This window comes from Nicotiana sylvestris, chromosome 8 (genome assembly GCF_000393655.2).
Source record: "Nicotiana sylvestris chromosome 8, ASM39365v2, whole genome shotgun sequence".
Classification (NCBI taxonomy): Eukaryota; Viridiplantae; Streptophyta; class Magnoliopsida; order Solanales; family Solanaceae; genus Nicotiana; species Nicotiana sylvestris.
This window is the reverse complement of record NC_091064.1, coordinates 99,657,386-99,671,049: the sequence shown is the minus strand read 5'-3', so window position 1 is coordinate 99,671,049 and position 13,664 is coordinate 99,657,386. Positions and strand designations below refer to the sequence as shown.

General features: G+C 40.2%; 2 protein-coding genes across 2 annotated transcripts; one reads left to right on the top strand and one right to left on the bottom strand.

Annotated features, from left to right (window-relative positions):
* Positions 1–2,537: 2,537 nt before the first annotated feature.
* Positions 2,538–5,248, top strand: LOC138875446 (uncharacterized). The gene is made up of 4 exons (XM_070154274.1): positions 2,538–3,464; positions 3,561–3,624; positions 5,100–5,154; positions 5,212–5,248. The coding sequence occupies exons 1-4, from the start codon at positions 2,538–2,540 to the stop codon at positions 5,246–5,248; spliced, it is 1,083 nt and encodes a 360-aa protein (XP_070010375.1).
* A 1,606-nt stretch (positions 5,249–6,854) lies between these two features.
* LOC138875445 (uncharacterized) lies at positions 6,855–8,065 on the bottom strand. The gene is made up of 2 exons (XM_070154273.1): positions 7,724–8,065; positions 6,855–6,995 (listed from the first exon to the last, which is right to left on the bottom strand). The coding sequence occupies exons 1-2, from the start codon at positions 8,063–8,065 to the stop codon at positions 6,855–6,857; spliced, it is 483 nt and encodes a 160-aa protein (XP_070010374.1).
* Between the last annotated feature and the right edge of the window lie 5,599 nt (positions 8,066–13,664).

Sequence of the window (13,664 nt, the reverse complement as noted above, 5' to 3'; positions counted from 1 at the left end):
AAATTTTCCATCATTATCAAATTAGTAGGAAAACGTATGTTACATCATTATTTAAAAAAGAAAATTCAAGATCTATAGAATCTAAAAGAAGACTTCTCTCTCATTGATCTTGGAGAAGACTATTATATATCAAATTCAAGAAGAAGGAGAACATGGATAAAGCCATCCACTCAGGTCCATGGTTCATAAATGGCCACTTCCTGTCCATCTCCAGATAGAAACCAAACTTCGTGGCTAAAAATAAAAAATTAATCACCTCAGCTATTTAGAGTAGGCTTCCTTAGTTGCCAACAGAGTTTTACTATGGGAAAATCCTGGAAAAAATTGGCAATGCAATAGGACGCCTACTAAAAATTGACATATGTACATCAACTACCCTTAAAGGTCGATATGCAAGAATTTGTATCGAAATCCCTCTGGAAGTTCCAGTCCAACCCTACATTTTTGTTGGACAACATAAGCAAAATATTCATTATGAAGGGGAAGACTTTCTTTGCAAAAATTGTGGTCGCTTTGGTCATACAATGAGGCAATGCAGTTATATCAAGAAACAATGCACTGAATCTCCCCGTGCAGGACAAGCTCATCAACCTATGGCTACAAATGAAAGGAAAGTGGATGAATACATCACTATTTCATTCAACAAAAAGAAAAATCAAGGTAGAAAACTTCCTCCTCAACCTTCCATCAACCAGGTTAAAGGCAACCATGGTCCATGTATTTCGATTAAACTTTTCAATACTAATACAGGTAAATAATTGGACACCCAACTGCTTCAATATAAAACTAAAGATCACTCTTCCCCTAATCAACCCACAAAAGCCACTGATCAATCTAACAATCCTAAGGAACAAAACAACTCTCCTTCTAAAAATCACTACATAGATAATCAACAAATGGTTTTGCCAAAACCCACCATGGCAAATAATAATTTTCTTAGTAATAATAAATTTACTCATTTAAATGATGATTTGGAACTAGAAAATATTGACACATGTATGAGTGACTTACCCGTGGCTTCTACTGTTACTAACCAAATAGAAAATATCAATGTCATGCAAATTGGCCCTAGCATGGACGTTTCTAACCCTCCCTCTAATCCTACCCCTACTGCCCTAAACCCACCCTTAATAAAAAATCTACCCAAAATATTTTGTTATCCAAAGGATCTCCACAAGATCCTTCCTTAAGATATGGCAAGATCCCTCCCACCATGCATGTTGGCCAAATGGCAACGGTTGTAGAAAAGAGTAGCAAAATGGACATTCTCTTAGAAAACTCAAACAAAGCTATTAAGTGCCCTATAAATCAAGACCTAGAACAACCAAAAGACATAAACTTGGAAGAAACAATCATTATTTCACCAACCAATCAGCCAACCCCTTCTCCTACCCAAAACCCCACGCCTACTTCTAGTGTATTAATTACTCCTTCCCTTATCCAAAATGCCAAAAGTTCCCTCAACCCTAAGAAAAAGAACTCGCCTAATCCAAATCCTAAGACAACACCGTCCTCTCAACATGGAAAACATTCCCCCTCCATCCTCAAGAACAACCCCAGATAATTTACACTCAACCATCCCAAGCCTAAGACTAACAACCCACGAGATGGATGGAACTAGGTCTCATGGACCATACACTATCATTCACAGTCCCAATCAATGGCCAAGAGGCTATTGTGATCCTCCACAACACCCAATATCTAGCACAACTCATCACAGAGGGAATAAGATTGGCCATGAACAACTATCTCAATCAAGTATGACTCGACAACATTAGCAACCCGATGGCTCCATCAATGAATCCTCAAATGGCTCAAATGATGAGAGAACAATGGAGCATACCACCCCATTTCAACCCCATAAATCCTCAAAATGCCCCATTGGATCTTCCCTTCTTTCCAACAGAGATGTATACTCAACTCAACCCCATCTTTCTGCCTTGGGACATCAACTAGGGGAACCTAGAGATGGCACCCCCTCCAGTACCCCCACCTCAATATCAGGATGACCTCATACCCGGTCCAGTAGAGGCAGAAATGGAGGAGGATGATGTCCCTCTAAACTTACACTTAAGGCCAACCCTAGAACTCTCAAACCTAGACGGAATAAAAAAATTTCTCTTCACGGAGAGGCACGAGAAGAGGCATGTACTCAGTTGCCCGTTGGCCCTATGCAAGTGCTCGATGGATATCCGTCCTCCACACGACCCAATAGTGGGAAAAAAGGTGATAATTCTAGTTCCGTTGATGAGAAGAAATCCTGTCCAAGTGGGAGGGATAAGGGAGAATGGAGAGATGGTCAACCCTGAATCTAATTTAGTCATGAATCAGCCCACAAATTTCATAATATGGAATATACGAGGAGGGAATAATGACAATTTCAGGAGAAACTTTAGGGAGATGTTAGACACACATAGGCCATGTATGGTGACGTTGTTGGAAACAAGGATGGGTACCATGCAGCCATGCTTAATGAGTTTGTGTTCACTGAGATGATTGAAGTTCCATCAGAAGGGTAGTCTGGTGGTATGGTAATGATGTGGAAGGATGACATAATCAACGTTCAAAATGCTGTTCGTAGGGGTCAAGAGATCCATGCAACCACAGAGGTAATTCCTATACGTAAACCCTGGCTTTTTACTTCCATATATGCTAGTACTTGTATTCATAATAGAAATATTATGTGGGATCACCTAGAAAGTATTAGCAATTCTTATAAAGGACCTTGGTTAGTTGGTGGTGACTTCAATGACATTTTAGCCGCTAGTAAGAAATTTGGTGGCAAACCTATTAAGGATAGTAGAGCTAGATACATTTGGTCCAAAATTAACAAGTGTAACTTGGTTGATCTAGGCTTGAAAGGAAGCAAATATACCTGGACAAATAATAGACGTAACAAGAAGGGTCTTATTTTAGAAAGACTTGACAAAGTCTTCGGAAATGAGGAATGGATTGAACTCTTTCCTAAAAGCTCTATTATTCACTTGCCTAGAACTCACTCTGACCACAATCATATCCTTACTGAATTGATTCCAAGGAATAGGTCTCTCCATAAGTTTCCTTTTAGACTAGAAACCTTTTGGTGTAAACATCTGGAGTTTCAGACAATTGTTAAAAATAATTGGAATAATAGTGATTACTTTAAAGCTAGCCTCAATTTGGTTGATAAGTTAAAACCTTGGAAAGACAGTACCTTTGAAAATATCATGGGAAGGAAGAGAAAATTGTTAGCCAGACTCCAAGGTATCCAATCTTCTAATAGCTATGCTACCAGTTCTTTCCTTAGAAAATTAGAATTAGACCTTCAAAATGAGTTCAATGATATTATAAAAATAGAGGAAGATTACTGGAAACTTAGGTCTAGGATCATGTGGCTTAATGATGGTGACTCAAATACAAAATTCTTCCATGTCTCAGCCACTAATAGGAAAAGAAGAAACAAAATTAATTATTTCAAAAATGAGGTAGGTAATTGGATAAATGATCATAGCCAAATTATGTCTCATGTTCAAAATTACTTTACCTTTGCATTTACTTCTTCTCACTCTCATTCTATCCAGGAAAACCCCCTAAATCTCCAATCTAGATGTAATAAGATTAATCTAGACAATCTGGTTACCCCCTGTAGACAATAAATTGCGTCGAGAAAATAAAATCAAGACCAAAAAATATCGCAACAATCGTAGTATCTTATTTCGAATATTTGAGTGTTACAATCTCTATGAATCCCCTGATTCTACTTTTCAATAGTAAATAAATTCAAGGGCCTTTGAGCTTGATCTTGAATATGTAGTTGTCGCCACAAACGATGATCTTGTTCTTGAGCTTTAGCTTGATTGCTTGAACTTGACCTTGATTTGTTTTTCATTCTTGAGCTTGAACTTGAACTTGATTGCTTGAAGCTTGAAACTTGTAGAGAAATTTGCGGTGTTTGATCCACGAGCTCTATCTTGCTTCTTGTTATAACTTCTGGTGTCTTTTCTGAGTTATGAAGACCTTTATTTATAGTTGTGGAAGGGGGGGATTGTGATAAGAACAAACTCTTTCCGACCAATCAAATTGAAGCGTGACATGACCGGATTTGATTGGCCAGAACATGTCACTTGCACATGCGGCACAATTTCATTGGCCTTTTAATGTGACTTGGCATGCCTTGTCATTTTGACACGTGACATGATCCTATTGGCTCTTCCGTTTGACTTGGCGCGCCACGTCATTTGACACGTGGCACCAAACTGGGCCTCTAAGAAGATGTCATCTTGGGCTTAGTGAAGTGGGCTCATCACTTTAGCCCAATTAAATGGGCTAACTGAATGGATTAAGACGTATTTATTTAATTTATATATATTTTATTTATATAATTAATTCAATTATATTAGCCATAATATTTATTTGTGCCAATATTATCTTGAATTAAAAATATAATCTAAATTATTTTATGGATTTAATTTTAAGTAAAATTTATATGCCTACAAATGCTCCCTATTTCAAGACTTGTCGGGCATAAGTATGTCGAGTTTTGAAGACCAGACTTGAAGTATCACGAACTAACATATAATTTAAAGTTCACTATAGATGTACTCATGCATTACTTCAAAAGAATTGAGATAATAAATTCTGCTTGAATGAGCTTTCAATACATATGGCCAAATATCCAAACACTTGGTTTGTTTCTAGAAGGGTTCACGTGGACTTTGGCAGAATGTCAATAAAAGTCATGTTCTGACTTGTAGGCCAACATAGAAATCACAATCCATCTAGCCAAAGATATTGCATTCCTTATTTAAGGAAGTATATACGTATAAAGCTATATTCACGCACAGTGCCTCGTGCAAACATGGAAGGCCGAATCGTTTGCTAGCAGCAACCAATTAAATTGGAGATAGAGAGCCAAATCATATTCCAATTGAAATTATAACAAGAAAAGGATTCTACTCTGCCTAGGAAAAGAACCGCCGCCTCAATAGACTTCAAATTCGTTTTGGGGATGGATTATGAATATCCCACATCGAAACAAAATCCTTGACTGCTGACCTCCATCATCTATAAATACCATACACCTTTCATTCCATTAGTACCAATTTCATTACCAATTTCAGCGTTTGCAAATTGGTTTGAGTATAATTTTGACGACTTAGAGGCACTGACGCGAAGGTAATTTCTTCTTCTTTTCTTGTGCTTTTCTTCCTTTGTTATTCTTTTTGTTTGTAGGTCAAACAAGAAAGATGATTCTTGTTTAACGAGATGATCCATGCATGAAGAAGACATTCTTAGGGTATGGGGGGATGAGTACTCATCCCTGCCCAAATATCGGAAAGATTACTTTCATGGCCCGACTACCGAAGAGATTACTCTCAATGTGGCCCGACTATCAGAGAGATTGCTCTCAATATGGCTCGACTATCGGCGAGGCCAACTTAAGGTGCAAAGGGACTCATATGTCCACCTTAAGATTGGAAAGTTCTTTTTCCTTTTAAGGACAAACCCACGAAGAGGCCAACTTAAGGTGCAAATGGACTTATATGTCCACCTTAAGATTGGAAAGTTATAAAGCTTCAACTCGAAGACGATGTCGACTTGAACACTTGGAAAACTTTGAAGATTTGGCGGACTTTGCAGGCTTCAACTCAAAGATTCGGAGGGCTTAAACAATTCAACTTTAAGATCGGCGAATTTGAAGACTGAAACTTGAAGACCGAAGGACTTGAAGACTTCAACTTGGAGGGCTTAAATATTTCAGCTTTAAGACCAGCTAATTTGAAGACTGAAACTTGAAGATCGACGAACTTGAAGACTTCAACTTTGTGACTTGGAGGGCTTAAATATTTCAACTTGAAGATCGGCGAATTTGAAGACATAGAGAATCCCTGGACTTCAATGCAAATACTTGGTATCCTCCTAAAATCGGCCCATTGAAAGTATCAATTTACCATGGAGGATTGCCCCCTTTTAAATCAAATGAGATCAAAGTTCAATAGGAGGATGGCATTTCAGCTTGATATTACATTCCTTCATACTTTATTTGAACAACAATTGGGACAATATATATCTTTTGAACTTATGCGACTAAACTTAGAATGAAACTCTAAGCTACCTACGTACTTCGGTGAAGAGGATCAAGTCATACCGTAGTTCAAACCAGGTGATTTTTTTAATCATTTTTTTAATTTTTTTTATATGTCCTAACTTTTACCTAGGCTGCCTCTTTCGAAGTTTTCAACCTAGCGAATATTTTTTTTTGTAGGGGGCCGTACACAGTTTAGACTCATGCGGGCCAGGAGTGTAGCAACATGCAGTTTAGGCTCGTGCGTCAAGGAGCTTTGCAACTTCATGGATAATACTTCTCCAAAAACTTGTCAGCCGATTCTCATACCATCTGCATCAACCAGCTTGTAAGCCCCACTTGAGTAAGCTTTTTGTACGATATATGGCCCATCCCATTTTGAAGTGAACTTCCTTACAGGTTTATGGGAAGTAATTATAGGTCTTCGTACGGCAAGGACTTGATCTCCTACTTGAAAGGATCTCGGGTGAACTCTTTTATTGAAGGCGCGAAATAATCGAGCTTGATAACATCAAAGACTCTGTTGAGCTTCCAATCTCTTTTCATCAAGAGCTTCCAACTCTGCTAATCGAAGTCGAGCATTTTCTTCATCAGTGATCCCTTCTTGAATAGCCAGTAATAATGAAGGTATTTGGCGCTCAAGTGGAAAGATGGCTTCGACTCCATAAACGATTGAATAAGGAGTTGCCTGTGTTGGCACGCAGTGAGTCATCCTATATGTCCATAGAGCTTCTTCCATACGATTATTCCAATCTCGTTTGAATTTGGAGACGACTTTCTTTAACATGTTTCATAGAGTCTTGTTGAATGCCTCAGCTAGACCATTGGCGGCAGCATTGTACATCGAAGAGTTACGTTGCTTGAAGCCAAAGAGATCATAAATCTTGTTCATCAGCCTATTGTCGAATGTCTTTCCATTATCCGTGATTATCTAATGAGGAATGTCAAAGCGATAAATAATGTTTACTCGGATGAAACTTGCAACATTTTCCTTCTTTACTTCCTTAAGAGCAACAACTTCAGCCCATTTTGAGAAGTAGTCAGTTGCAGCCAAGATGTATAGGTGCCCACCAGAGGACTTTGGTAGTGGTCCAACAACATCCAATCCCCAAGCGTCAAACGGTCAGGATGTAACAGTCGGGTGCAACACTTCAGGAGGTTGATAAATAAAATTCGCCTGAAATTGACAAGCCTTGCATCTTCGAGCATAGTCCAAGCAATCTTTTACCATCGTTGGCCAATAATATCCCATCCTTTTTATATGGAAGTGGAGTTTTGGTCCAGATTGGTGTGATCCACATACCCTAGAATGCGTTTCTTGTAAAGCTTGGAGTGCTTCATCTACCCCTAAGCATCGCAAGAGTACTCCCTCGAATTATCTTCTATATAGGGTATCTTTGTAGTAAAGGAAGTGAGGTGCACAACGACGGATTTCAGTTCTTCTCCGCAGATTTTCTAGGAGTATCCCATAGCACAAGTAGTCGATAATGGGTTGTCTCCATTCTTCTTTCTCGACTTCAGAAACAATGACAATATGCTTGAGTTCATTTTCTTCACCTTCAGCCTCATTTGGCAGTAGTACTACCCATTTTTGGCGGACAGTAACTTGCGCTTGATCAGGCAGGGTTAAGATGAAGCTAGGACAGCTAAAGCATCCACCTTCTTATTTTCTTTCCTTGGCACATGCTGAATAGTCACATCACCGAGCCACCCCATTAACTTTTTAGCGTAATCATGATATGGGCATAGTTTAGGCTTCTTGACCTCATAACTACCTAAAAGCTGGTTGACCACCAACTGAGAGTAACCAAAGGCTTGCAATTGCAACCGCTTCATTTCGACAGCCATTTCGAGCCCAAGTATTAGTGCTTGATACTCAGCAACGTTGTTAGAGCAGAGTTGCGTCAACGTAAAAGAGTAGGGCAGAACTTCACCTAGAGAAGTGACAAATACTACACCAGCACCAGCTCCTCTGCAATGTGCAGCACCATTAAAGTACATCTTCCATAGAGGTTAAATTTCAATGACCATGGCGTCTTCATCAGGTAGTTCGTCAGTTAGTTCCCAATCATTAGGTATAGGGTGATCTGCCAAGATGTCCACTAACGTTTGTCCTTTTATAGCCTTTTGTGGGATGTACACGATTTCAAATTGTTGAAACTGGAGGTACCACCTTGCTAGTCGATCACTAAGGACAAGTTTTGGCGTCACAAACTTGATGGGATTTGCTCTAGAAACCAAACGAACGACATGAGCTTGAAAGTAGTGCTTCAACTTTTGGATTGAGAAGACTAGCGCCAAACATAACTTTTCAATTGGCGAATAATTCAGCTCATTTGGTGTCATCATCCTGCTTAAGTAGTAAATGGAGTTTTCTTTCCCTTCACTATTCTTTTGGGCCAACATCGCTCCAACAAACCTTTCTTTTGCTGAAATGTATAGTATCAACGGCTTTCCAAGTATAGGGGCTGCCAAAATTGGAGGCTTCATCAAGTAGGATTTAATGCTCTCAAAGGCATTCCTACATGCTTGGTCCCAATTGAAAGGGACACCTTTCTTCATAAGGCGAATGAATGGTTGGCACCTCCCAGCTAGGTTTGAGATGAATCTCCTAAGGTATGCTAGCTTTCCTTGCAGACTTTTCAATTCATGAATATTCCGAGGCTCAGGAATTTTCAAGATTGCATCTATTTTGGCTTGATCAATTTCAATCCCTCGATGTCGAACAATGAAACCAAGGAACTTCCCAGAAGTAACTCCAATGTACATTTCAATGGATTCATCCAAAGTTGGTACCTACGGAGCAACTCAAACACCATTCTCAAGTATTTCAAGTGGTCGCCCTTCTCTCTTGATTTTACCACCAAGTCGTCAACATAGCATTCGACATTCTTGTGGAGAAGATTGTCAAAAATATTTTGCATAGCCCTTTGGTAAGTAGCACTAGCGTTCTTCAAGCCAAAAGGCATTACCTTGTAGCAATAAATGCCATTGGGGGTGCGGAACGCAGTAAGCTCTTCATCTTTTGGTGCCATAAGAATTTGGTTATAGCCCGACGAACCGTCCATGAAAGACATTTCCTCGTACCCAGTAGTAGTATCGATCATCAACTCTGGAATAAGAAGCAGAAATTCATCTTTGGGACACACATTATTGAGATCCCTGAAGTCAACACATACTCGAATCTTGCCATTCTTCTTCCTTATAGGGACAATACTTGAAACCCATGTTAGGTATTTAAATTCCCGAATAAATCCAGCTTGAATGAGTTTTTTAACTTCAGTTTCAATCAAGGGAACCAAGTCCGACCTAAAATGCCTTTGAGCTTGTTTAACAGGGCGAGCACCATTTTTGACTGCAAGGTGGTGGACTGCTACTTTCCGGTCCAAGCCAGGCATCTCTTTGTAACTCCAAGCGAAGACATCCCTGAACTCCTTGAGTAACTCAATATAAGTGCTCTCTTCATCAGCTTCTAGTAAAGCACTTAGGTAGGTGGGTCTTGGTTCCTCATCGGTGCCAAGGTTAACTTCTTTTAAGGCATCAACTGTTGTCTTCACTCCTTCTTCAAGTTCGGGTGGAGCGTCTTTTTCATCTTCATCTTCTTGAGGGTCCCCATCATTGAAGGATATGTGATAACATGGTGAAACATCCTCCAATTACGCATTATCCTCCATTAAATATGGAACACAATTCTCGCCTTGTACCGTAACATGATACGAAGAACCCACACTTTCTTCATTTTCGTCATGCTCCTTAGTGTAGACCACAGTATATGGCTTTACCTTAAGTACTTCTTTACATGAAACCACAAGTTTTGTTTATCGCCTCATTCTAGAAGGAACTAAACTTTGGAAATCCTTAGAGATTTTCTTGATTTGGGCGAGGCGGGTGTTCTTATGCTTTGAAAATTTCTCTGGAACTTGTTCCCCTTCTTTAATGGACCCAATCTTTCAAACACGGAGGTCCTCATAGGTGATTTTCCAAGTCGATCGAAGACGGAAGGTTTGTTAGAATGGCAAATTCGTCTCCTACAGTGATATAATTGCTACTCGCCTTTCTTATGGAGATGCGCACTGGTGACGGCTTATTGTATCCCAAACCTTCACGTGGTTTTCTCGTTGCAGCTTCTGACGGTAGCTTCCCTAACTTTGACGGCTCATTAGGATTGTATCTAGCTTTTGCAAATAGCTTGTAAGTGTCAGGATCAAAACCTTCATCTGTTCGCTTTGTAGGGAGTGCCATATTCTACAAATAATTTTGGGCTACAAACCTTGCAAGCGGTTTCGAGGACAACTTTACTGCTTCAATTCGTTTTACCGGAAGAGTTAACTCCTTTAGCGTCTTGGTTTGGAGATTAGATGATTCACCTTCATATTTCTTACTTTTAGGGACATATTGGAGCGCAGGACTCACTTTCTTGCCATAAGACGCAATACCCCCTCTATAAGATTTATTTGCATTGGGTTGTACCTCTTCGGTAACATCTTTGACTCTACCAGTAGTCACTTCGGCTCTTTAGTTGTTGGCTCGTCATTCTTGCTTTTCATGCCATCATTAACTTTTATCTCCTTCACAATGCGGTTCTTCAAGTAGAACTTTGCATCGGCGAAGTGTGACTCTGCCTCGGTGAATGACTCATCATCAGCAACTATCTTCTTCTCGACTTCACCCTCGTAGTACTTCAAACATTGATGGTAGGTAGATGGAACCACTTTGTTCTCATGTATCCAAGGCCTTCCGAGCAAGACGTTGTATGAAGTCTTTGCATTGATCACATGTAGCCATGCACTTGATTGCATATCTTCAATGGTGATTTCCAGCCTAATCGCGCCTATGGCTCTTTTCCCCCCTTGGTTGAGTCCTTGGATCATCACATGACTTTCTAAGAGTTCGTTCATGGGAATACCAAGTTTTTTCACAGTGGGAATTGGCAAAATGTTCACTGAGGATCCTCCAACAACCAAAATTTGATTTACCTTTTCATCACATATATAGCCAACCAGGTACAATGGGTGGTTATGAAGAGGGTCACCTAGCAGAAGATTTGTGAATGTGACTTTTTCCTCACAAGCATTAACTTCTTTAGGAATGGACTCAGTGAGCTTTTCCGAAGATGGTGCCAACGGTAGGTCATCACTCTTTTCTTCCCCTTTGTAAGCATTGCAACAAGAGGCCTCAACACGATCACGAGAAATCTTCGTGCGGAACCAATGGCAAGAAATCCTCCAAACTCACTGTATGTCGTAGCTTTTGAGGGTGGTGCATCTACACTTTTTCTTTCTTCAAACGCCTAACTGGATTCTTTTTCATTGGTCTTTTTACCATCATCTTCCTTGTTGGTTGTTCTACTGATTCTTTTCGTGGGCTCCTTTTGTGGCGCCTACGACGAGTTAACAACGTCCAACCTTCATTATTATCAGGTTAATCGTCTTCAACTTTGTTATTCTCCAGTAATTCTTCATTTTTGATTCCTTTTAAACTGCATAACGCATCTAGATTGAATGAGCCAAAGGTTATAGAGACTTGGTTCGCGCTTGCTTTCTCATCTTCAAGCACGATCTTCTTTTTGCGAGCCAAGTCCATGACTTTGTCCTTGAAGACAAATCACTTCTCCAGAGGGTGGCTCACAAGTCGATGGTTTTTGTAGTAATTTGGGTCATTTGTTTTCCGAACTTCATTTGGTCACTTCATCTCCGGAAGCTCAATGAGATTTAACTCGAGGAGTTCTTCGAAAATGGCTGGCACATCAGAACCCAGGAATGGGTACTCTTTCTCCTGCATTTCTTTTAGAGTCAACTTTCCACTTGGATTATCTTGAAAAGAAGTGGATTTCATACTCTGCTTCTTACTCACCTTCGTTGTGAAATTCATAGGTGACGTGTTGACATTCCTAGCTTCTTTGCTTTCAGACTTGGGTACGAACTTGCCCCACTTCCTGCCTTCTTGCTTGTCATTCCCTTTGCAAGGTTCATAGATGGGCATCCTTTCATTTCCAGTGGAGGCCATGCTCAATTCCGTGTCATGGGCACGAGTTGCAAGTTCTTAAAATATGTCAGGCTTGATACCTTGAAAGATGTAGCACAATCCCCAATGCATGCCTTGGATGCACATCTCTATGCCTGAAGCTTCACTAAGCCTATCTTTGCAGTTGAGGCTTGCATTTCCTCCAACGATTGATAAAGTCGATAACTGGTTCCCCCTTTCGTTGACGAGTATTTGTAAGTTCTATCATACTCACAGTACATCTTGTACTATAAAAGGAACTCTTGCTCTAGTTGATCCCAGCCATCGATAGATCCAGCCTCGAGGTCCGTGTACCAGTCAAAAACATTTCCTTTTAGCGAGCGGACAAACTGCTTGATGAGGTAATTTCCATAAGTCTCGGCATTGTTGCACGTCTCCACGAAGTGTGCAACATGTTGCTTCGGGTTACATTTACCATCAAACTGTTGAAACTTTGGAGGTTGATAGCCAGCATGCATCTTCAACATATCGACCCTTGCAGTATACAACTTTGCATATGTAAGGGAGGATTTGGCAGCAACTTCATATTTGTTCTTAATGGTTCCTTCAATGAACTCCTTCAATTGATCGATTGGAATCATCCCTTCAGATGAGATAGGGATAGCCTTAGTGGATGCTGCTTGTCTTGGGGGAGATTCACTCTCTAGAACCTCTGGGAGCTTACCGGGTGCATGGGTGGATTCTTCTTCCATCAAGATTCCCACCCTGTCTGTTAGCTTGTCAATTCTAGCCTCTTGATTTTGCATGCATTTGGTCAAGCCAGTGATTGCTTCCGTCAAGTTTGCCAACTGCTCCTCCATAGATGAAATATTTTTCACCATGGCTTGCATGATTGTCGTGGACGACGGAGAGTAGCATGGATTTTCACACAGATTGATCCTTGATTGGCTCACGCTATGTGGTGTAAGTGGGGAGGATCCATCACTTGAAGCATCATCATCTTCCTTCATAGCAGAGTGCTTGGATCCAGAGAGGTCAAGCAGAGCAAGAGTTTTCTTGATCTTTTCAGCAACATCGCTTCCTCCTTCAGATGTGTTTGTGGAAGATCTTGCTCCTTTTGAGGATGAAGATCTGAAAACAGGGGTTGATGCGGACGACACTTGGGGTGCTTGTTGTCCTAAAGAGCTTGCTTTGCTCCTCGTAACTGGTCCGAAGCTTCCGAAGGTGACATCGAGGATGCTTTCCACATCAGCATAGAGCCTGAAGTTAGCAGCCTTAGTGGAAGTTGAACCGGAGTTGATTTTTGTTGAAGCCATTTCAATGTTATTAGACTTTGGTGATTTAAAAGTTGAGATGAGAGGTAGAGATTGCCCCACTGGGCGTGTCAGAATTTGTAGACAATAACTTGCGTCGAGAAAACAAAATCAAGACCGAAAAATATCGCAACAATCGTAGTATCTTATTTCGAATATTTGAGTGTTACAATATCTATGAATCCCCTTATTCTACTTTTCAATAGTAAATAAATTCAAGGGCCTTTGAGCTTGATCTTGAATATGTAGTTGTCACCACGAACGATGATCTTGTTCTTGAGCTTTAGCTTGATTGCTTGAACTTGACCTTGATTTGTTTTTCA

Bases quoted from the DNA above. Each gene is read 5' to 3' on its own strand.
- LOC138875446 (XM_070154274.1), top strand. From the start codon at position 2,538: ATGTGGAAGGATGACATAATCAACGTTCAAAATGCTGTTCGTAGGGGT. The intron at 3,465-3,560 runs GTAGGTAATTGG...CATTCTATCCAG, and splicing joins TTAATTATTTCAAAAATGAG to GAAAACCCCCTAAATCTCCA. The intron at 3,625-5,099 runs GTAGACAATAAA...TACCAATTTCAG, and splicing joins AGACAATCTGGTTACCCCCT to CGTTTGCAAATTGGTTTGAG.
- LOC138875445 (XM_070154273.1), bottom strand. From the start codon at position 8,065: ATGTACTTTAATGGTGCTGCACATTGCAGAGGAGCTGGTGCTGGTGTA. The intron at 6,996-7,723 runs GTGGATGCTTTA...ATTCCTCATTAG, and splicing joins CAAGGAAAGAAAATAAGAAG to ATAATCACGGATAATGGAAA.